The 23714-nt window shown below is 49.0% G+C and overlaps 1 protein-coding gene across 1 annotated transcript in view; it reads left to right on the forward strand.

The window, feature by feature from the left end:
- The window catches only part of MARCHF6 (membrane associated ring-CH-type finger 6), a 1612715-nt gene that overhangs the window by 927186 nt on the left and 661815 nt on the right, over nt 1-23714 (forward strand). The window contains exon 19 of the mRNA XM_086965293.1: nt 5994-6198. Within this exon, the coding sequence (XP_086821419.1) occupies nt 5994-6198 (205 nt within the window). The remainder of the gene's footprint in view (nt 1-5993; nt 6199-23714) is intronic.

Here is a 23714-nt window from a genome sequence, read left to right on the forward strand (position 1 = left end):
TATAGATACAAAGATCATGGCTAAAGTTATAGCGACTAGACTGCATCCGTTGCTCCCGGACCATTCTGGGTTTGTCCCAGCCCGAACTACCACACATAATGTGCGAACGCTGCTTGCCGTTCTACATCATCTTGACCGGGATACCAAAGCTGTGGCTGTAGATGCAGCCAATTCATTTGACTCAGTTCAGTGGAAGTTTGTTTGATTTGCTGCATCATACCTCAAACATTTATGCCCTTGTTAGACTTACTTTAAACAGCACCGGTATCCAGAGTCTGGATTTATCACTGTCACTCTGCACTCATCCCAAAATGCAGGGGAACACGTCAGGGATGTCCGGTATCCCCATTACTGTTCATCCTTGTGCTGGAACCCTTGGCTTGTAGAGTGCGTCCGAGACATGCGGATGCTGCGCTGAGCTTTCAGCAGCACCTGCTGACTATATCGTTGTATGGGGACGATATAGTGCTTTATGTCCACAATCTGGTGGAGCATCTAAACAATTTGATAAGGGAATTTATCACATTTGAGCGTCTATCGGGTCTCAGTAAAAACTATGATAAATCAACTATTTTTCTGCTGACAACTGGGATGGCGCCCGCCATATGATCTGGACTTCCCGCTTGAATGGAGTGTCGAGCCAGTCCGATATCTGGGGGTTTGGATTCATAGGGACCCCGCAATTGTTCAGAGAGAAAATGATGGCCGTGCACTGGTGAAGGTTGAGGAACAAGTAGAGCGCTGGATTAAACTGCCTTTGTCACTATCGGACAGGGTGGCGGTTTAAAAAATGATGGTTCTTCCTAGGTTTCTTCATCTATTCACTAACGTCCCCCTCAGGCTGTTTCAAGTTTTCTTTGCCCCTTGGCAGTCTGTTCTATGTAGATTGGTATGGGCGGGGAAACAGCCTCTGTGCCGCTGGGATGTCCTTACCACACCATATACACAGGGAGGATATGGGGCCCCTTACTTATATGCAGTGATAGAAGTGGGCGGGAACGGAAGGGCACGGCGTGCCCCTACTTTTAATAGTAATTTCAGTCCGTTCCCCTACTTCTTTCATTCAAAAACCCGTCCCGGGACGGCAAGAATAGTCCAACTTGAAACTGATAAGTTTTTCTTTCGACTTAAAGTCAGGGGCGGCTCACACTTCTCTGTTGAACTCCAGAGGCTGCAGCAGCCCCTCTCTGAGGATAGGGGCAGCGAACGGATAGGGATAGTGAGCGGATAGGGATAGCGAGCGGATAGGGGCCGTGAAAGGATAGGGGGCGTGAAAGGATAGGGGCCGTGAAAGGATAGGGGCAGTGAAAGGATAGGGGCAGTGAAAGGATAGGGGCAGTGAAAGGATAGGGGCAGTGAAAGGATAGGGGCAGTGAACGGATAGGGGTAGTGAACGGATAGGGGCAGTGAACGGATAGGGGCAGTGAACGGATAGGGGCAGTGAATGGATAGGGGCAGTGAACGGGTAGGGGCAGTGAACGGATAAGGGCATTGAACGGGTAGGGGCAGTGAACGGATAGGAGCAGGAGAAGTGATGGGGCAGGAGCGGTGAACGGATAGGGGCAGTGAATGGGGCAGGAGAAGTGTTGGGGCAGGAGAAGTGTTGGGGCAGGAGTGCTGACCGGACAGGAGCAGTGAAGGCAGGAGCAGTGAAGGCAGGAGCAGTGAAGGCAGGAGCAGTGAAGGGCAGGAGCAGTGAAGGGCAGGAGCAGTGAAGGGCAGGAGCAGTGAAGGGCAGGAGCAGTGAAGGGCAGGAGCAGTGAAGGGCAGGAGCAGTGAAGGGCAGGAGCAGTGAAGGGCAGGAGCAGTGAAGGGCAGGAGCAGTGAAGGGCAGGAGCAGTGAAGGGCAGGAGCAGTGAAGGGCAGGAGCGGTGACCGGGTAGGAGCGGTGACCGGGCAGGAGTGGTGACCGCCTTGACTATGGCAACGCGCTATTGGTTGATGTGAATGAAGGTTCTTTAATTAAACTTCAGACCCTGCAAAATTCTGATGCGAGGTTGATACTTGACCTTCCACCTCCCACCCCACACCCCATCAGCCCCGTGCCTTAGGACACTCCACTGGCTCCAAATAAGAAAACGCATCAAATTTTAAAATATGCTGCCTGGTGCATAAGTTTATAAATGGACAGGGACCGAAGTACCTCCAGAGAAAGCTTCAGGGTTACTGTCCGGGAAGGATTCTACGTTCATCCAATAAACGTATTCAAAAAAGGCCAAAGGTTAGGACAGTCAGAAATGGGGATAGAAGCTTTTCTAAAATAGGCCTCACTACTTGGAACACCTTACCACTGTCTATCAGAACTGACCCTAACCACAAAATGTTTCGTAAAAATCTTAAAACTTGGCTCTTTTAAATTGATAAAATCCCCCTGTCTGTCTATCTCTAGTCCAGCTCCCCGCAAGCGCTCTGAGACCGAACGGTGATATATGCGCTATATAAAAATAAATACATAAACAGAGGTGATGGGGCACGAGAAGTGACAGGGCAGGAGTGGTGATTAGACATGAGCAGGAGCTGTAACCGGGTGGGAGCAATGAAAGGATAGGAGCGGTGAACGTGGCAGGAGCGGTGAACGTGGCAGGAGCGGTGAACGTGGCAGGAGCGGTGAACGGGCAGGAGCGGTGAACGTGGCAGGAGCGGTGAACGTGGCAGGAGCGGTGACGGGACAGGAGCGGTGACGGGACAGGAGCGGTGACGGGACAGGAGCGGTGACGGGACAGGAGCGGTGACGGGACAGGAGCGGTGACGGGACAGGAGCGGTGACTGGACAGGAGCGGTGACTGGACAGGAGCGGTGACTGGACAGGAGCGGTGACGGGACAGGAGCGGTGACGGGACAGGAGCGGTGACGGGACAGGAGCGGTGACGGGACAGGAGCGGTGACGGGACAGGAGCGGTGACGGGACAGGAGCGGTGACGGGACAGGAGCGGTGACGGGACAGGAGCGGTGACGGGACAGGAGCGGTGACGGGACAGGAGCGGTGACGGGACGGGACAGGAGAGGTCACGGGACGGGACAGGAGAGGTCACGGGACGGGACAGGAGAGGTCACGGGACGGGACAGGAGAGGTCACGGGACAGGAGCGGTGACGGGACAGGAGCGGTGACGGGACAGGAGCGGTGACGGGACAGGAGAGGTGACGGGACAGGAGAGGTGACGGGACAGGAGCGGTGACGGGACAGGAGAGGTGACAGGGCAGGAGCAGGAGCGGTAACCTGGCAGGATCGGTGAAAGGAAAGGAGCGTTGAACGGGGCAGCAGAGGTGAACGGGGCAGCAGAGGTGAACGGGGCAGCAGAGGTGAACGGGGCAGCAGCGGTGGACGGGGCAGGAGCGGTGGACGGGGCAGGAGCGGTGGACGGGGCAGGAGCGGTGGACGGGTCAGGGGCGGTGGACGGGTCAGGGGCGGTGGACGGGTCAGGGGCGGTGGACGGGTCAGGGGCGGTGGACGGGGCAGGGGCGGTGGACGGGGCAGGGGCGGTGGACGGGGCAGGGGCGGTGGACGGGTCAGGGGCGGTGGACTGGTCAGGGGCGGTGGACGGGGCTGGGGAAGTGACTTGTGCTTATGTTCCTTTCCTATTTATTTATATACTATTGCATGACATCCACTGATGTGTCTGCAAAGCATACCTGTTGCCCCGAACTTTTGTCCTTCATTTTGACCTCCTGTCCTGAATTTTTGGCCTGAATTTTGACCCCTTGTCCTGAATTTTTACACTCGCCATCCTGAATTTGCGCTCATGCCATTGTTCCTGCTTATATTTCGCACGCTTTACATAAACTTGTATTCCCTATGAGTATTTGCTTTTTCCTAAATTAAACTTCAAATAAACATGTTTATCCATTGTGTGAATTAAATAACGTTATAAGCTGTAACTGGTCAGTGAAAGGCTAAACGTACTAAAAACTGGTATGTTTTGCTATTTCTAGCCACACCCCTGACTTCGCCCACTGATTCAATCTTCGGTTATTCCCTCCCCCTTATTCTCTACCCACAGTTCCCCTACTTTGTATTCCCCACTTCGACCACAGCTTATATGTGCATTACCTGTGTGTACTAGCGCACTTCGCACATTATTGGTGCTATCCCCCGCCTTTCCTACCCCATGTGACAGAAGAAGCAGATGGTGCATATCCAATGCCACTAACTGCTATGCTACTACATGCACTCAAATGATGAAAACGGCGGGTAACGAGCGCAATAGATTGTACAGTCCAAGCTTGACAATCGCTAGCGGCACCAGCGGGTAAACTGCCACTGTATGCCCCTGCCTGCTACTGCCACTGTATGCCCCTGCCTGCTATTGGCACACCACCCTGACATTTCTGTGGCACAGGAGCCTAAAGCCCTTTCTATTTTAGCTGGTTCAGGGATTGTCAGTTTGGGTGACGAATATCCGGAAGGTACGTTCATTGCCTTGGAGGCCTTGCAAGCGAGGAGCACCATTACCCCTCAAAACCTTAAACGCACTACACCCAGCTGCACCACTGACACTGAAACCGCTACAGATCATGCTCACCAGCTCTTGCCGCACTAAACTGATCGCCCGATTATATAACGCAGTGCAGGCAAGACACTGCCCCGCAACACAGTAGAGGGATGGAGCGATGGAATGCAGTACTTGGCACTCCAATAACAAGGAAACATTGGGAATACTGCTGCACTTAAAAAAGATATTTAACGGCTAACTGTAATTTGCGGATTATCCATTTTAAATATGTACAACTGTACTATTCCCCCAAGCAATTGCACAGACTGGGTTTGAGAGAGACAGCCAACTGTAGACGATGCAACAGGCGAGATGCTGATTTTGTTCATCTGGCGTGGTATTGGGAAAGAGTACACACATTTCGAGTACAGGTTACTAAGGCATTATCAGACTTGGTCTTGGAGCCGGTGGGCTGCACCCCGCTACTGTGTCTTTTGGGTCTTAGTGAACACTTAAAGCCACACTTTTGCTAGCAAAAAGGAAAATGGCTAAAAACTGGGAGGGCAGAGGTGTCCCCAAAATCCCAGCTATGGTTAGAGGAAATCACATATTGCAGAGATCAGCGGACCCAGTATTCAGTGGAACTTCCACTACCGTCCAGACCTAAAGACTTTTGGGTCCCCTTTACCACATATCTGCGGACTAATTAATGTGTACGTTCACCTGAGGATTTCTCTATTGTTTACATGTTTGGCCAATTCCAGCTCTCCTCCTGAATATTATCGGTATACCATACCTGTTGAGCCAGGTTAAAGCGGCTGCGAAGAAACGAAAGGCGTTCAATGCTGGGCAAACAACTATTGTAATTCAATTACCAAACCCCACCTCCCCCTGTGGGAACAAGGTACGCAGCAAAAACACACGAGTATAGGGCAAACAGTGCAAATACCATCAAAGCTAAACAATGAAATACGGGAGAAGTGAGGACAGAGCGCCGACGGGGATTGTTGAAGGATGGGCGCCACTCTGATTAGAGGATCCGTTTGTTTTGTTTTCACAAGGACTGATGGGAAATGTAGCTTACTGTTACTGTTGATTAATACTTTGAATGGCTGCTGTTTAAATAAAGCAAGGAAAGATAAGCCTAGTCCTCACCTCCAGTCCTAACATAGAATTTTAATAATGGAGTCCTTTTCAACCAGCCTGAGGTGTTACTGCAAATGATCGTGGCTGCTCAGTGTGATGTTGCACACCTGAACATGGTGAATTCAGTTTAGTTCACCATCTTTTCGACAGAAAAGCACACAAATCTCCTGCAGCTTTCCTCTCTATTCCATTTCTTTCCTCAACCTTTCGCCCTATAACTGAATTGGAAGTGCTCTGAAGAGGCGAGTGTCAAACAGAGCAATATTGATCAAAGTAGCCATTGTTTGTTTCAGACCTGTTGGGGAAAAAACGCTTTTGGCCAAAGCACAGACCAAAAACAGAAACAAATGTTTTCCATATTGTTTGCATTGTACTGTTATTTTTGGAAGTGCTTAACTGATATTCTTTTTTCAAAGGGATCTTCATTCGTACTTGCTCGGCGACCAAGAGGAGAGTGATACCAATGTGAACCAGCAAGCAAATAACAACCAGCATGCCCGCAATAACAATGCTGTTCCAGTTGTCGGAGAAGGCCTTCATGCAGCTCACCAGGCCATACTTCAGCAAGGAGGTCCTGTAGGCTTTCAGCCATATCATAAGCCCATCAAGTTTCCACTTAGGGTAAATACACAATAAGAAATAGTTTTGAATATATTCTATATACCTTCTATTTAGGATGCAGCAATTATTATGGACTAATGTTTTTTTATTTATGGTGCAAGTTTTCTCCACAATTTCTTTCATTGTTATTCTTTGTTTGGAAATTATTTGATACTCTTAACCACTATAACATTTTCACCCATTATATCTGACTTGTTTTGTGATTGTCCAATCATACAATGTAAATTAAAACTAAAGATTTCATTTGGCGGAATAATACAGTACTGAAATGTACTCACCAGCAGGACCCTGGAGCACTTAGGATACAAAATATTTACATTTTTAAAATTAGATATGTTAAAAACAGAACTTAATAGAGCCCCGCAAAATCATTAATTGTTAAATGTCTCGTGGCGTTTACCGCGCGAAAGCGGGTTCTCGCCAGAGACCTTTTGACAGCGACACAGCTTTCCAGGAGACAGGAGCTGGCCACGCGCATCCCAAAATCGGCGATTGGAGCAGGCCGCGCGCTCGCGAACATGCACGCTGTGGCCATCTCCTGTCTCCTGGAAAGCTCCAACACACACACAGCCACACCTCCCCCTGCACGCATGCGCACACACAGAGACACACACACACGGGCGCACATACACGCACACACACATACAGAGACCCCCCCGCCGCCGCGCACACACACACACACCAGCGCACCTACACACACACACAAACGAGACCCCCGCCGCCCCCCCGCCGCCGCACACATACACACACACATACATACACACACACACATACATACACACACACACACACACATACACACCCACACACACACACACACAAGCGCACCCCCCTCCCCCCCTACAACTAAGCCCCACTTACCGCCATTCTGGACTTCTGCAGCCTCCGCGTGGCTCTGCCTCGGGCATGGGAGCCCCGCTCTCAGGCACTCCATGGGCGCGTGCGCGGGCTTCCGAAGACGGTAGTCCCGCCCAACGGAAGGTTTCGGTTTCGCTCACGTCTTTCTCCAGGTCGTTGAGGACTATCACTATAGTTGCTGGAATCGCTGGGGGCGTGTGGTGAGTTCCCTTCATTTCAGACACCTAAAATTACAACCACTGTTGCATATTTTCTTTTCGTCCCGTCTGAGCATCGAGTCTGTGTGGTGCAGGTGAAGTCGGGGAAGTATTGTTGAAGATACCCTATTGCAATACATATTGTTAGTTATGCGACCACAAATGTTGGTATTACTATGAAAAGGAAAATTGCGAACTTCTGTGAGCAGTTAAAGAACGTTGTGGTTGTTTTAAGGAGTTTCTGGATGACCGTGTCCAAAAATGAAACCATGGACGCTTAACACCCAATCTCACGGCTTAACGCATTCTGAGGATTATCTGGGAGGGGGCGGTATGCTAATGTGTAAAGTTGGAGACATTCAGGCAATATTAGCGCATCATAGTCCCGAAGAGCTGATAGGCTGTAGTGTCAGCACATGCCATTGTCCTATTCAGCCAGCCTAAGTTTATGAAAGGGTTTCGCTCAAGTTGGAGAGCTGGAGCTCTGTTAGTCGAGGACAGAACCGGTGACTTTCTGTCAAGGGTTGGACAGGCAAGAGTGTACAGCTGCTTGCGATTTTGAATAGGAAGGAGGGACAGCGCGGATTTGGCACCCAGTGTTAATAGGGAGCGACGGATTTGTCTTTGAATTCTTCACGTGAGCATGTGGACCCAGCTCTCTGCCTCATCTCTCTTTTTATTTTTTTGGGCAGTTTTTATATAGCGCGAAAATGACCCGAAGGTATTGGAGCTGTTTGCATGAGCACCAGTTACGTTATGTACGGATACATTCGTTATTTGGTAGGCAAAGGGAGATTTAGTGATTTGCCCAGAATTACAGTATGTTGAGCCGAGGCTCGAACCTAGTTCTCCTGTTCCAAAGTTGGCAACTCTGACCAGTCGGCCACATCCTTCAGGTTTTAGTCGCTGACAACTACAAGGACATTTTAACCTTCCCCAAGAACAGAAACATGGGAGAGTTCCCTAATAGCCTACACGTAATTATGGATTTGATTTATTGTTTTCCAGCTGTACACCCGTTGTTAAGTGGTGGCACATTAAGAAACCTAAATTAAACCAAAAAAACAAAAAAGAATGTTACATAGATTAAATTACTAACGTTCTATGGATCATTCTCCTTGTTTCACATGGCATTCAGACGCATGTAGATGGATATGAGTAGAGTATCCTCTGCAGGGATATATGTGTAACTTCCTAGTCACTGGTTTTAAAACCTGCAAGAAAATCTCAGTATTTCATCCTTCTGAGATAAATAGAAAACGTATAGTCTGAGTTGATTAATAGGACCATTGATTTACAGTGAAGCATTATATTAAAAAATACTTTTTTTGTAAATTAAAATAACCATTGTATCAATAGAGTATATAGTAATATGCTTTTAACCTATTAAAAAACGCACAGAGGTAGTAAAACACATTGGTTTAAGCGCTTTACAATGACACCATAGCACTCTTCAAAGGCCTTAATTACTCCTGAGTAATGCAGTGTCATGTCGCAGATTATTGGTTATCATTCAGTACGGGGTAAGGATTTTCTGTTGCACTATATGTTCTTTTCAAAAGCAAATTAAGTGACAGGCTTCTCTGTGTGAGAGACAGCTGTAAGTGTTACAGTCGCCACTTAATGCTGGTGGAAAACCTTGGGTCTGATTCACAAAAAATATAGAAATCTGCACTACACCATATATTTCATCTACATGCGGATGCAATTTTACTACTTTCTGCAATTAACTTTTTCTAGAAGTACAATTGGAAAGTTACACAAAGCACGTTTCCAGTTATACTTCTGCGCATGTTGACTGACTATTCCGCGCCTCGTGGAATGCAGGGGGAGTCTGCAGAGGGGTGCACGGTGCTGATAAAGAGGCAGGCTTTTTTTTTTCTTTTTGTCCCGTCTGAGCTTCGAGACTGTGTGGTGCGGGTGAAGTCGGGGACGTATGAGCTGTGTGAATAATAACTGTCAGCCCCGTGCCTGAGGTGCATCATCAGAGCTGTGTGAATAATAACGGCTGTGAGCCCCGTGCTGAGGTGCATCATCAGAGCTGTGTGAATAACTGCGTCAGCCCCGTGCCTAAGGTGGATCATAAGAGCTGTGTGAATAATAACAGCTGTGAGCCCCGTGCCTGAGGTGCATCATCAGAGCTGTGTGAATAATAACTGCCGGCAGCCCCGTGCTGAGGTGCATCATCAGAGCTGTGTGAATAATAACTGTGTCAGCCCTGTGCTGAGGTGCATCATCAGAGCTGTTTGAATAATAACTGCGTCACCCCCATGCTGAGGTGCATCATCAGAGCGGTGTGAATAATAACTGCGTCAGCCCCGTACGTGAGGTGCATCATCAGAGCTGTGTGAATAATAACTGCCGGCAGCCCCGTGCTGAGGTGCATCATCAGAGCTGTGTGAATAATAACTGTGTCAGCCCTGTGCTGAGGTGCATCATCAGAGCTGTGTGAATAATAACTGCGTCAGCCCCGTGCTGAGGTGCATCATCAGAGCTGTGTGAATAACTGCGTCAGCCCCGTGCCTAAGGTGCATCATAAGAGCTGTGTGAATAATAACAGCTGTGAGCCCCGTGCCTGAGGTGCATCATCAGAGCTGTGTGAATAATAACTGCCGGCAGCCCCGTGCTGAGGTGCATCATCAGAGCTGTGTGAATAATAACTGTGTCAGCCCTGTGCTGAGGTGCATCATCAGAGCGGTGTGAATAATAACTGCGTCAGCCCCGTACGTGAGGTGCATCATCAGAGCTGTGTGAATAATAACAGCTGTGAGCCCGTGGCTGAGGTGCATCATCAGAGCTGTGTGAATAATAACTGCGTCAGCCCCGTACGTGAGGTGCATCATCAGAGCTGTGTGAATAATAACTGCCGGCAGCCCCGTGCTGAGGTGCATCATCAGAGCTGTGTGAATAATAACTGTGTCAGCCCTGTGCTGAGGTGCATCATCAGAGCTGTGTGAATAATAACTGCGTCAGCCCCGTGCTGAGGTGCATCATCAGAGCTGTGTGAATAACTGCGTCAGCCCCGTGCCTAAGGTGCATCATAAGAGCTGTGTGAATAATAACAGCTGTGAGCCCTGTGCCTGAAGTGCATCATCAGAGCTGTGTGAATAATAACTGCGTCAGCCCAGTGCTGAGGTGCATCATCAGAGCTGTCTGAATACTAACTGTGTCAGCCCCATGCTGAGGTGCATCATCAGAGCTGTGTGAATAATACCTGCGTCAGCCCCGTGCGTGAGGTGCATCATCAGAGCTGTGTGAATAATAACAGCTGTGAGCCCGTGGCTGAGGTGCATCATCAGAGCTGTGTGAATAATAACTGCGTCAGCCCCGTGCGTGAGGTGCATCATCAGAGCTGTGTGAATAATAACAGCTGTGAGCAACAGCATACTCTTTCACACACTCTCACTGCTCACCAATTCAAAGTTTGCTAAAAAAAAATGTATGCAACGCATTGTCATACATAATGCCAATAACTCAAACTTTAATGCTGCGAGACCTATTGCATTGTAAATGCTTGTTTTATAAAATAACTGTATGCTGGGCTTTTTGGGCTGAGAAACGACTGCACTTTTTTGAAACTTTAGTGCATGTCGTTCTACTTCTCTGTTGTTGTTGTTTCTGGGATGATGTCTGAGCATTTGCCAGGTGTAGGAAAGTGCCCCTTTTTGCATGGGTACCTACCACGTTTTGCCTAGCACTTGATGCACTTTGACTTGAAGTGCCCTGGGTCCCTGCAATTCGGGTTCCCAGGGCCTGTGTTGTTTCCCAAAACTGTATGTTTGTACCCACAATTGAGAAATCTCTGGCCACAGGTAGGTCCTTTGTAAAAAGTACCATGGGTACCTAGGGAACTGTGACCAGGTAAGGCCTCTAAGGGCTGTTTGCACCTATTGAGCCACCCTTAGAGACCCTGCACCTTAACACCCACGCACTGCCATTGAAGGCTGCGTGCTTTGGTGCAGAAAAAAGTGTGCGATGCCTGCAACCCACTACCTGTGGCCTCTAGCAGGGTGGCATTTAATGTAAAATGCACTCAGAGGACCTCTTAGAGGTGCCCCCTGAAAAACAACCAGCCCTTATGTGGTTCCTCAATGGCTAGCCACCATTTTCTACCGCTAGACCGGTTTCTGGACCCCTGGGTAGAGAGCCTCCGCTCTCTGGGTCCAGAAACAAAGCCCATCCTGGGCAGAGGGGTCATGCCTCCTCACCCAGGATGGGCTGGGTCCACGAAAGGGGAAGCTTCAAAGGCCTGTCGCCTTTGGAACCTGTCCCTGCCTTTTGCTGCCCCCTGCAACTGGCTCCCACCGGTTCTCTTGCCCACTTTATGTGGGAGAAATGGCGTGAAAACAAAGCTAGGAAGAGAAGTATTCCCACCTTTGCTAACCTCACCTCTCAGGTGTCGGATGTAAGGTGAAGTACACATCTCTGTCCCCTCCATCTTGGAGATGAGGGGACTCAGACAATTAGGGAGAGGCTCATGCTCCCTCCTTCTGGAGAGTGGTGTAATAGGGGGTGTACCCACCCCAAGGAGGGGACCAATTGGTGCCGACCTGCACACCCGTTGAATGCCCCTAAATCAAGTAGTTGGGGGCAACCCTGAACCTCGCCTCCTCCGATTCCAGGAAGAAAGAAGGACCAAAGAGCCATGCTGACCCAGGAGGGAGAAGATTATACCTACTGCTTTGCCCCAGCCATACCGGCCTGTCCCGTCTACTACCTGCCTACAGCAAGAACTCCGGTGAGTCCAGCTGCCAGCAACCCCCAGAGCCCGGAGGATCTGTCCTACAACCATATTACGGACTGTCTCCTGTGTGCATCGGGTTTGCTCAAACAAAGACTTGCCCACTGAATCCGGATTCCGGTGACTCCAAGATTCTGCACCACTCTTCACCCGACGCCCACGAACCAAGTTCGAGTGGCCCAACACCATGAGTAGGTCTCGCCAGCAATCCTGACCTGGGAACTGGTGACCCCTGACCTCCCTCAAGCTTTAAGGTGACGACTGCAGCCTCAACCTGATGATTCCCCTCCACCTAAAACCCCCCCAGACCGCAACCGAAGCTGGAAAAAAAATCAGACTCCAAAAGACATCCCTGCACCCAATGCCCTATGGCCTTGTGTGGCCCATCGGTGGTGTCCTGGCATCCCGCAAGCACCCAATTGACCTCTCCTGTCAGTGGTCACCTTCAGAAAGTCTCCCTGCCCGAGCCTGCAGCAACTTCGCACAACCGAAGGTCTCTATTGAAACGTGCAGGATCTCCAAAACCTTTTTTGCACCCTTCCCAGTGCCGCCCTAGTGCCACTGGTGGTGCAGCTCCTGTGTTGGTCGTTGGCCCCTGTAGTGCTGACTTTAACCCCAGGAGCTTGGCTCCCACAACTGAGTGGCCTGCTTGTCAGCAGTTCCCTAACTGTAGGTCCCCTTAGCACCTTTGGCTAACATTGGGCTCCTGTGCTCTACAACCGGCCGCGCCAGTGCCACTGCTGGTGCAACTTGAGTGTTCATCTAGAACTTGAGGAACTTTGTTCCTAACCCCCATAACGCCCACTTGTAAGTCGTGTACTTACTTGAGAAATCAGTACACTTTTTTCCCATAGAAACCCATGTTAAGAGATTTTGGGCCTAAAATGTGTGTTGAACTGATGTTTTTATGGGGAAAAGAGAACTTAAGAGTAAATGTATGAAAAGTCTTACTTACCTTGTACTTTGAGATCCTAAGGTGTGGTATTTATGCATACCGCCCCAGAACTCCAAGTAATCCAAAAGTAACTAGAAAGTAATCTGAAAGTAATTACCGTGTAATTTGAACTGTTTCCATAGTACATACAAACCTGTAACATTTGTAACTTTAATCACAACTGCATTTCCTTGAACAGTCTTGCATTTGAGAGAATATTTTACTTACCTGTGCCAAGTCCTGCTTGGTTGTAAAATAAAACTTTTCGAGGCATATGAGCTGCAGATCCTACACTTAGCAATAGATAGCCACCTGGTGTTGGCCTCGGATGCTTGCAGGTTGTTGTCTTCTTGGAAGAAGTCTTTGTAGTCACTGGGTTCGGATGAAAGTTTTCCGCTCCGGCTAGAAAATACTTTTCTGCATTTTCGAAGCGAGAAACTTTAAATAAACTTATTTCGACATCGAATAGACTTTTCGACATCACCAGCTGCATTCCGGTGCGTCGACGCGGGCCGTTGGGATTATCGGCGCCGTACGGCCAACGCCTCATGGACAGAACTCCATTCAAGAGATGCCCGGTATGTCGAGCAAAATTCCCTCATAGCGACCATCACGAGGTTTGCAACCTCTGTCTCTCGCCGGAACACGACGAGTCAACCTGCACAGCCTGTGCCTCCTTCTGATCGAAGAAGACCATCCGGGATCGGAGGGCCCGTCGACACGAGATGAGGAGATCAGCACCAGCACCGGAGGCCATCTTTGAGGAGGAGATCGTCGAAGAAGACGTCTCCGAGGACGAAGATCCAATCGAAGATATCTCCGAGAACGAGGCTCCACTCAGCGCAGAGGAAGACTCGCCTGATCTCCAGATCATTTCGGGGGCAGAAGATTCGGACAATTCGATTCCATCTCGACAAACCGTGAGTACATCTGCCCCTGCACGACAGACACTACCCAAACAAAAGGCAACGGTCAGCACTCCGCCCATGGGGCCCAGTTGAGACCGAAATTTACCCTCTAACGCCCCGCCTTCGGACCTGGCTCCAAGATTAAGAGAATATGCCTTCCGGTGCCTCGGCACCGAAGAAACACCATGTGCCAATTACACCTCCTCCATTGGCCCTAAAACATCCTTCGATACCGAACGACTCGTCGGCACCGAACACAAAACGCCCTTCGGTGTCCAAAGACAAGGACACTTCGGCACCCATACCAAAAGACACATCAGTGCCAAAGCCAAAACCAGTACCGGACCCAAAAGCTTTGACTCCGAATCCTTCCGTTCCAAAAACAAAGAGGGGAAACCAGTTTCCGGCACCACAAGCCCAGCAAAACCTGTCTCCACGCCGAAACCTCCAATATCGGTACCAAAGACCCCAGATAAGACTAAACAACCTTTGGCACTGAAAACATTGCCACAGGACTCAATTACTCCTCCTAAGGCAAAGAACACTAGACAACCTCTATCGGCACCGAAAAAATCGATTCCGAAGAAGATTATAGAAGAGGAAGTGCTGTTTAGATCAGATCCTAGACAGGAAAAAGTCCATATTAATCCAAAAACTGGACATGTGGAAGCAATTCCTTATAAAAAAAATACCAGCAGAACACCAATTACACCTGTGGTTCCTGCCAAAAAGGATTGTGCAACTTCTCCAATGCACCCTTCTTCTCCTTCATGTTCTTCCTCTCCTATTACTCCATATATTGAACCTATAACTTCTCCTATTCAATCTCCTGCATCATCACACCACACTGATGAGGAGTAGGATTTAGGTGGGGGGGGTGATGTACCAGAGCCACATACGTAACCTTTAGATGAGGATATCAACACAGAATATCCCAAGGATGACGATGCATATAATTTTGCACCAAACAATGCACCAGAAATCCCTGATCCTCAGTACTACCCAACAAAACCTTCCCCTACAGAGGATAGTGTTGGGTTTAATCATTTATTAAACAGAGCTGCACTTTACCATGGGGTTCCTATGCACTCTGATGCCATTGAGGAGGACCTCTTGTTAAACACTTTTGAACAGTCACAAAGGTCTACCCAAATATTACCAATGATCAAAGGAGTCATTAAACATGCTCCAGAGATTTTTAAAGATCCAGTACGGTGTTGGGTGCTAAATCCTAGAATAGAGAAAAAGTATAGACCAGCACCAGCTGATCCAGTATACATTAAGGGACATCTGCCATTAGACTCCTTGGTAGTGTCAAATGCACGCAAAAGGGCCAATTCTCAAACTTCTGGGGACACACCCCAGCCTGACAAAAAGTCCAAGATTATTTATGCGTCGGGGAAACGAATTGCTGCACAAGCAACAAACATATGGCTCATAGCAAATACTCAGGCTTTACTCTCACGCTATAACAGGGCTCATTACGATCAACTAGAAAAGTTAATGGAACACCTACCAGATCAACACAAAGATCTGGCAGCAGAACTTTTACAGGAAGGCAAATTAATATCTAATTCCTCAATTAAATGCGCACTAGATGTAGCTGACACAGCATCCAGAGCAGTGAACACTAGTGTTATTCTCAGGCGTCACGCATGGTGACGCATTTCGGGTTTTAAGCCAGAAGTACAAACTACCATCCTAAACCAGCCCTTTAATCAGAACCAATTGTTCCGGCCGGAAGTAGATAATACATTAGAAAAGATGAAGAAAGACACAGACACCGCTAAGTCTATGGGGGCATTACAATCCACCAAACTAGAGGTTCTTTTCGCCGCTTCTCTTATAGAAGAGGCTCCAAGCAGACCGGCGCAGACACAACATCATCTTTTAAAATACACACGCAAACCTCCTCTAATAAAGGCTATTTTAGAGGAGGATACAGAGGCAATAATAACAAGGGAAGAGGTAGAGGTAGTAACAACCGCTCCTCTTCCACTCCTAAACAGTGACTTCCCTCTGCCTCCCCTACAGCATTCCACTCCTGTGGGGGGCAGACTTTCACAGTTCCTACCTGTCTGGAACTCCATTACAACCGACAGGTGGGTAAGACAAATTATCCAACATGGCTACTGCCTAGAACTCACAGCAAACCCCCCAACATACCACCCAGGCAGCGTCCAATGTCTGCAGAACACATAACTCTGCTTCAGCCGGAAGTTCTAGCACTTCTACAAAAATATGCTATTCAAGTAGTTCCGTTAGAGTAACAAGGAACAGGAGTTTACTCCCTGTATTTCCTAATTCCAAAAAAGGACGGGACATTAAGACCAATTCTCGATCTCAGGCCCCTCAACCACTACATACAATCAGATCATTTTCACGTGATCACTTTACAACAGGTACTCCCATTACTACAACAGGGAGATTTTCTGTCCACACTAGACCTAAAGGGCGCCTACTTTCACATTCCAAGACATCCTGCGCACAGGAAGTATTTAAGGTTTGTCATACAAGGACAACACTATCAGTTCAAAGTCCTTCCATTCGGGGTCACAACAGCTCCACGAGTGTTTACAAAGCGCTTAGCAGTAGTGGAAGCACATCTCAGAAGACAACAAATACATGTCTTTCCCTACCTCGAAGACGGGCTCATAAAAGCAAAATCGTTCAACCAGTGTGCACAACACACAAAACAAACAATTCAAACACTGCACAACTTAGGGTTTATGATAAACTACACCAAGTCGCACCTAGAGCCTTCGCATGTTCATCAATATCTAGGAGCTACTATAAACACATCTGTAGCTCTAGCGTAATCCCAGTCAAGCCAGGATTCAAAGTATTCAGAACTTAGTCTCCCTTTTTCAATGCCAGCACTCTCTACAAGCCAGAGTGTTCATGAAACTAATAGGCATGATGGCGTCTTGCATCTTTATAGTTCCTCACGCAAGACTGCAAATGCGCCCACTACAAGAATGTCTAGCACAACAGTGGAATCAGGCTCAAGGTCAGCTCACAGACCTGGTGTTGGTAGACAGCCGTACATATCGCTCTCTGCAATGGTGGAACACCAAAAACTTGACAAAGGGACGGCCGTTCCTAGATCCAGTTCCACAGATAGTGCTCAAGACAGATGCATCCCTCACAGGATGGGGAGCCCATCTCTTGCATTATACCACACAAGGTCAGTGGAGCAATCAACAGAAACAGTTCCACATCAACCATTTAGAGCTGCTAGCAATTTTCCTAGCTCTCAAAACCTTTCAAGTACAAATCCAAAACAAAGCTGTCCTAGTCCACACTCTCTGCAACTGTCCCAACTTGCACAGAACATTTGGAGATGGGCCATCCCTCAAAACATACATCTGACAGTAGAACACCTTCCAGGGATCCACAACCAGATAGCAGATCTGTTGAGTCGCCAGTCACAACAGATTCACGAATGGGAGTGGCACCCACAAGTTCTTCAACCATTCTTTCAAATGTGGGGGCATCCACAAATAGACCTGTTTGCCACCCACGAGAACTCAAAATGCCCTACCTTTGCCGCCAGGTTTCCACACCCACGGTCGGAGGGGAATGCAATATGGATGAACTGGTCAGGCAGATTTGCGTACGCTTTTCTGCCTCTCCCACTCATTCCACTAGTAGTACGCAAGCTCAGACAACAGTCTCTCAAACTAATACGAGTGGCCCCCACATGGGCACATCAGCCGTGGTTCACCACGCTACTAGATCTCTCACTGGTTCCACATCAGAAATTACGGCTCTCGCCATCCCTGTTAATACAGAACCATGGAGAAATAAGGCACCCAGAACCAAGCCAACTGAATTTGGAGATCTGGCTCCGGAAGTCCTAGAGTTTGGTTACTCAAACTTACCACCAGACTGTATGAATATAATTAAAGAAGCTAGAAGACCCACTACCAGAGCATGCTATGCTTCTAAGTGGAAACGATTTGAAATATACTGTAACAACAATCACATTGATCCTTTGGATGTTTCCATCCAAAATATCATTTGCTACCATCTACATTTACAAAGGTCCAATTTGGCTTATTCTTCCATACGCCTGCATCTAGCAGCAATTGCAGAGTATTTACAAAATCGACAACATCTATCTCTCTTTAGAGTACCTGCAAAAAAAGCATTTATGGAAGGATTAAAAAGAATAATCCCACCTAGGTTACCACCTGCTCCAGTATGGAACCTAAATGTGGTCCTTACAAGACTCATGGGACCCCCTTTTGAGCCGTTACATAGTGTGAACTGCAATTCCTAACATGGAAAACTGCTTTCCTTGTTGCCATCACCTTTCTCAGAAGAAACCATTTTTTGAAATACCTCCTAACAAAGTGGTTCTTAGACCCAATCCTAAATTCCTACCAAAAGTGATTACTCCTTTTCACCTAAACCAATCAGTAGAGTTACCAGTGTTTTTTCAAAAACCGGACTCTGTTGCAGAAAGAGCTTTACACACCTTGCATGTTAGAAGAGCTCTACTATATTACACAGACAGGACTAAATCCTTCAGAAATACAAAACAACTATTTGTATCTTTCTCTCCCCCACACAAAGGCAATTCTATCTCTAAAGGAGGAATTGCTAGATGGATTGTAAAGTGTATTCAAATATGCTATCATAAAGCTAAACGTACACTAACAGTTCCTCCTAGAGCACACTCCTCTCACAAACTAGGAGCCTCTATGGCTTTCTTAGGAAACATACCACTAGAGGACATATGCAAGGCAGCAACATGGTCTGCAGTACATACCTTCACTAAACACTATTGTGTTGATGTGCAAGCCAAGCAGCAAGCTGCAGTAGGCCAAGCTGTCCTTAAAACACTATTTCAGTATGCTGCAACGGATACAAGTGACCACCGCTAGGGGAGACACTGCTGCACAATCGTTGCTAAATGTAGGATCTGCAGCTCATATGCCTCGAACGGAAAATGCTACTTACCAGTATGCATCTGTTCTTGGTATGTAGAGCTGCAGAATCCTACATGCCCTCCCGCCTCCCCAGGACTTGTATCCGTTCCAGTACTCATCTTATTTAGATGCACACGCATGGACATCCTTTCTCTTTACTTCTACTAACTCCATCATTTCCCATCATGGCGAAAAACATCTGAGGATGGAGTCGATGACCATGCGCAGTATTGTCCAAGGCAGGAGTCACCTATCTCGTGACTACAAAGACTTCTTCCAAGAAGACAACAACCTGCAATCATCCGAGCCCAACACCAGGTGGCGATCTATTGCTAAATGTAGGATTCTGCAGCTCTACATGCCAAGAACAGATGCATACTGGTAAGTAGCATTTTCCTTATCCCAAACTCCTTTGGATGAGCATAGGTCCTCCATTCAGGCAACCTCCTGTTGCCTTAACAGGGCAGAGTTCTCCACCCGAACCTGCACACACTCCAGCTACATATGTGGAAATTGAGTGTAGACAGTTGAGTGTTTGACCTCCCTCCCGAAATGTGTAAAGTCATCTTGGCAGTCTGGGACCCTCATCTAAAACAGTATACACCTGTTGATAGGAAACCTTTGGTGCTTGGTGTTTTGAAAAACAAGTTGACCTTCTGTTTGCACTAATGTCTGAAGTTTTGTTGTTCTTGCTGTAGCTAACCCAGGAAAGCCTTGCTTTGGGCACAGTTAAAGTGTACCTTTCTGTCTTCTCTACTTTCTTGCAGTCGGATGACCCCTTCCTGTTCAACTCATACATTGTGACACGTTTCCTAAAAGGTTTACAACATGTTTCCTACCACACCTTCATCAAGCCCCAATGAGACCTTAATTTAATTCTTAACGTTTCTGATGTGTTCACCTTTTTCCCCAAGTATGTGACACTTAGTCAAGTCAAACAACACACCCGGCAACTATCTTTACTCTACCTCTCTGCTCCAAAGAAGAGGAGGAACTCTGCATCCTGGATCCAAAAAGGGCTTTTTTTGTTCAATTATCATACCAAAGAACTATCGGTTGACGTTTAACTCTGTGGGGTTTGCTGGAGTAAAGAAAGGGAATTCAAAAGTGAACCATCTTCTGGTGGATTATCCTCTGTATTAAAATCTGCTGCACATTGGCCACAATTCAACCCTCTGAGGGTTTGTGGGCTCATTCCACCAGGACCAAGACTTCAACCATAGCATTAGCTTACAGAGTCTCAGTCCTGGACATCTGTCAGACAGCTACGTGGGCATCGCTGCAGTTGTTTACCCAACACAACTGTCTAAACAGTCAGACCCACTGTGATGGGCCAGCAAACGCAGACCCGGATTGAACACATACCTACGATTTTGGGCCCTGGATTTTCCTTAAAGTTAAAAGAGATTAGTGAAGGAGTAATTGAATTTGAAGGACCTGGTTTTTTATTCTTCAAACTAATTGACCCAATTGGAAGTCTCTGGGACATGCTATCTGGTGCATGAAATTTGTATCCAGGTCTTCAAGGAATACAGTAAATATAAAATAAACTTTTTGGAATCTACTGACTGTCGGACACTGAGTGAAAACAAGACATAGATATTCTTGCCCTGACGAAGTTCCATTCCGAACGAAACGCGTTGGCTGATGTCCGAATTTTAAACTGAAAATTTTAAATAAAGAATATATTTTGGAACATATTTGGTACTATTTTGACTTCATCCCGGTGCACCGTCCTTCTACTTGGGAATTTTCTTATCTGGTCTCCAGTGGAGTATAAGTGCGGCATACTCCAGAGGTGATTGCACGGACAATATATTACGTTTTTCACACAAGATACTGAGGTGCTGAGCCTTGGTCAGCCGCATTTTGCTTTTTCCATTGAGCACGTACCTTAGTCTTTTTTTGACCACTCTTTTGAGACTTTTGTCTCCCCTTTTTTCTCCTAGTGCACGTAGGGATGCCTGGCTTTAAGACTTCTGGGGCCTGCTGTTGCAATATGTCGGTGGCGGACCCTCATGATGTTTGCCTCTACTGCCTGGAGACCGACCACAACTCCCGGGCCTGCCCGGGACTGCCAAGCTATGGCCCAGAAGGCCTTAAGGGAGCGGCGCAGGAAACTGCTGGAGTCCCGACGCCGCCCCAGGACCACGGACCACTCGCAGGGCCGCAGTTGTCACTCCTCGAGCTCCAAGTCTTCGCCCTCGAATTCCGATAAGTGACAACATAAAAAGAAGTCGAAGAAGCGTGTTCGCTCTCCGACGTCCCCCCGTCGGTCCTCGGATGTGGACGAGGGGGACAGGGGTTCTGCCCCTGCGAATCCCTTGGAGCCTGGGAGTCTCGCGGCCTACCCGCCTTTCCCGGGTCAGTCAGCGACTCTCGAACAGGTGCAAGAGTTTCTTGCCACCATGGACTGCCTTTTTAAGCCTCAGGCTCCCGCTGGCGCACCTTCGGGCCCCGCGGTCCCGTGTCCAGATCCTGTTGGCCCGTCGGCTCCGCTGGCGGTTTCAGCTTCGGTGCGACAGGATCTGACGCCGTTGGCTCCGGCACCACGAGGTCCGGCGCTGCCGGCTCCAGCCCTGCCACCGGCGCCGCAATGGGTGCCGTTTGTTCCGCCCTTGCCCCGGTTCCAGGACCATTTAGTTCCAGCCTGAGATCCGCATTGGGACACTACGCCGGCCCCAGACGCCATTTGTCCCTTCTCCGGCTGCGGCTCAGCCGCCACGTCGGCTCCTCCGGCGACGGAGGTGGAGGATTGTTAGGAGGGGTCCGAGGACTCTTTTGCCCGTCAGTGTGACTTCGAGCAGGACTGGGTGGACGATCTGGAAGACGCAGGCGACCTCGATGTCTCTTCTGACCCGGGGTTTGCCTCGCCTAGAATGGAGGGCTGCTGAAGTCCTCAACCTCGACCTCCCTACGGTGGCCCTCAAAACTAACCTCCTCACTGAGGTGCTACAGGCGGCTTCTACTTTGTCGGAGCCCTGCTTCCCTTCAATGACTCCCTCACTGACGTTCTGTTGGGCACTTGGTCGCGATCGGCCACGGGGCCCCCTATGGATAAGAATGTCGCCAGGCGTCATCGCCCGGCGCTTGGTGACCCCGTCTTTCTCTCCACTCACCCTGCCTTTCTCTCCACTCACCCCACGCCTGACAGTCTGGTCATCCTGGCCTCACCGTCACAGAGTGCCTTTCCCACGACTCCGCTGGATACGGACTCAAAGAAGCTGGAACAGTTTGGTAAGAGGTTGTTCTCTTCGGCCAGCTTGGGGCTGCAGTCGGTGAACACCGCCTGCTTATTAGGCTGCTAGTCCCATGTGATGTGCGATACTGTTGCTCAGGTGTTGCCTCAGTGTCCTGAAGAAGTTGAGGCTGTTCTTTCCCAAGCGGTTGCTGAGGGTAGGGCCATTCGGTGTTGTTTTGACACTGCTGACTCATTGGGCAGGGCAATTTCTAGGACTGTGTCGCTGCGTCGCCATGCCTGGTTGCGTTCCACTGTGTTCTTGCCCGATGTCCAGGGCTCGCTAATGGACATGCCCTTTGATGGCACTCGCCTGTTTGGTGATAAGGCCGACAGTGCACTGGAGCATTTTAAGGACTCGCAGGCCACGGCCAAGTCCTTGGGTCTTTCTGCAAAGAGCCCGGCCACTCCTGGTTTTAGTTCCTTTCGTGGCCACGGCAGGGGCGCCCAGGCACGTTTGTTCAGTTTGCCTGTGCAGGACCAGCCTCAACGCAGACTCTGCTTCTGAAGGGGTGGGTCTGGGAATCAGCGTGGGGGTCAGTCCACCTCTGCCCCCGTTTCTTCTACCTCCAAACATTCCTAATCCGAGCTTTGTGGTGCACCCCACGTCAGTGGGTGGCAGGATCCGCTACCACCTCCAGGTTCTCCATCAACGTGCTGAAGTCACACCTGAGTCCTTCTCAGAAGCACCCTTTCATCAGAGCGGTTCTGGATTCCACGCTGTTTCGGGTTTATCCTCCCGAACAACCAGTCCGGGATATTCAGGCTATGATTCCGATCTTTCTGGCTCTGTCCTGGGTTTCAGTCAGGATGACCCTCCGGCTCCTGGGCCTGATGGCCTCCTGCATCCTGCTGGTGACACATGCCAGATGGCATATGCGGGCTCTGCAGTGGGACCCGAAGTTCCAGTGGGCGCAGCATTAGGGCAACCTGTCCGATCATGTCCAGATCTTGGAGGGCACTTCACGACAATTGCAGTGGGGTCTCATGAATCGCGATTGGGTCAATGGCAGATCACTCTCCTCAAACCGGAGCACGCAGTGGTGATGGATGCGTGCCTCCTGGGATGGGGAGGCCACTTGGGAGAGGCGGAGATCAGAGCCCTCTGGTCTCCGGCGGAGTCCCGGCTCCATATCAACATTTTTGAGCTTCGGATGATCAGACTTGCACTAAAGGCTTTCCTTCCCTCTGTCCAGGGAAGTGTGGTGCAGGTGTTCATGGACAACATCACCGCCATGTGGTATTGCAACAAATAGGGCGGGCGGGGTCCTGGACCCTATTTCTGGAGGCTCTCCGCCTCTGGACATGGCTGGAACATCAAAGCATTTCCTAGGTGGTTCGACACCTGGCAGGTTCTCTGAACGCCAGGGCGGACAAACTCAGCCGCAGGTGCATGATGGATCACAAATGGCGTCTGAACTCGGACGTGGCGCAAGGCCTCTTTCACACAGTGGTGAGAGCCTTGGTTGGATCTATTCTCCACTGAAGAGAATGTGCAATGTCAGCAATTCTGCGCATTGGAATTTTCAAGGTGGCACTCGCTTGGCGATGCTTTTCTTTGTGAGTAAAGTCGTGGTCTGTTGTATGCCTTTCAGCCTATACCACTTCTGCCAAGAGAGCTGAAGAAGATCAGGTGCAACCGGGCCCAAGTCATTTCGAAGGTATTGGTATCCTGAGCTGCTCAACATGGCCATCGATCCTCT

The sequence above is a fragment of the Lissotriton vulgaris genome, chromosome 4_1 (genome assembly GCF_964263255.1).
Source record: "Lissotriton vulgaris chromosome 4_1, aLisVul1.2, whole genome shotgun sequence".
Taxonomy (NCBI): Eukaryota; Metazoa; Chordata; class Amphibia; order Caudata; family Salamandridae; genus Lissotriton; species Lissotriton vulgaris.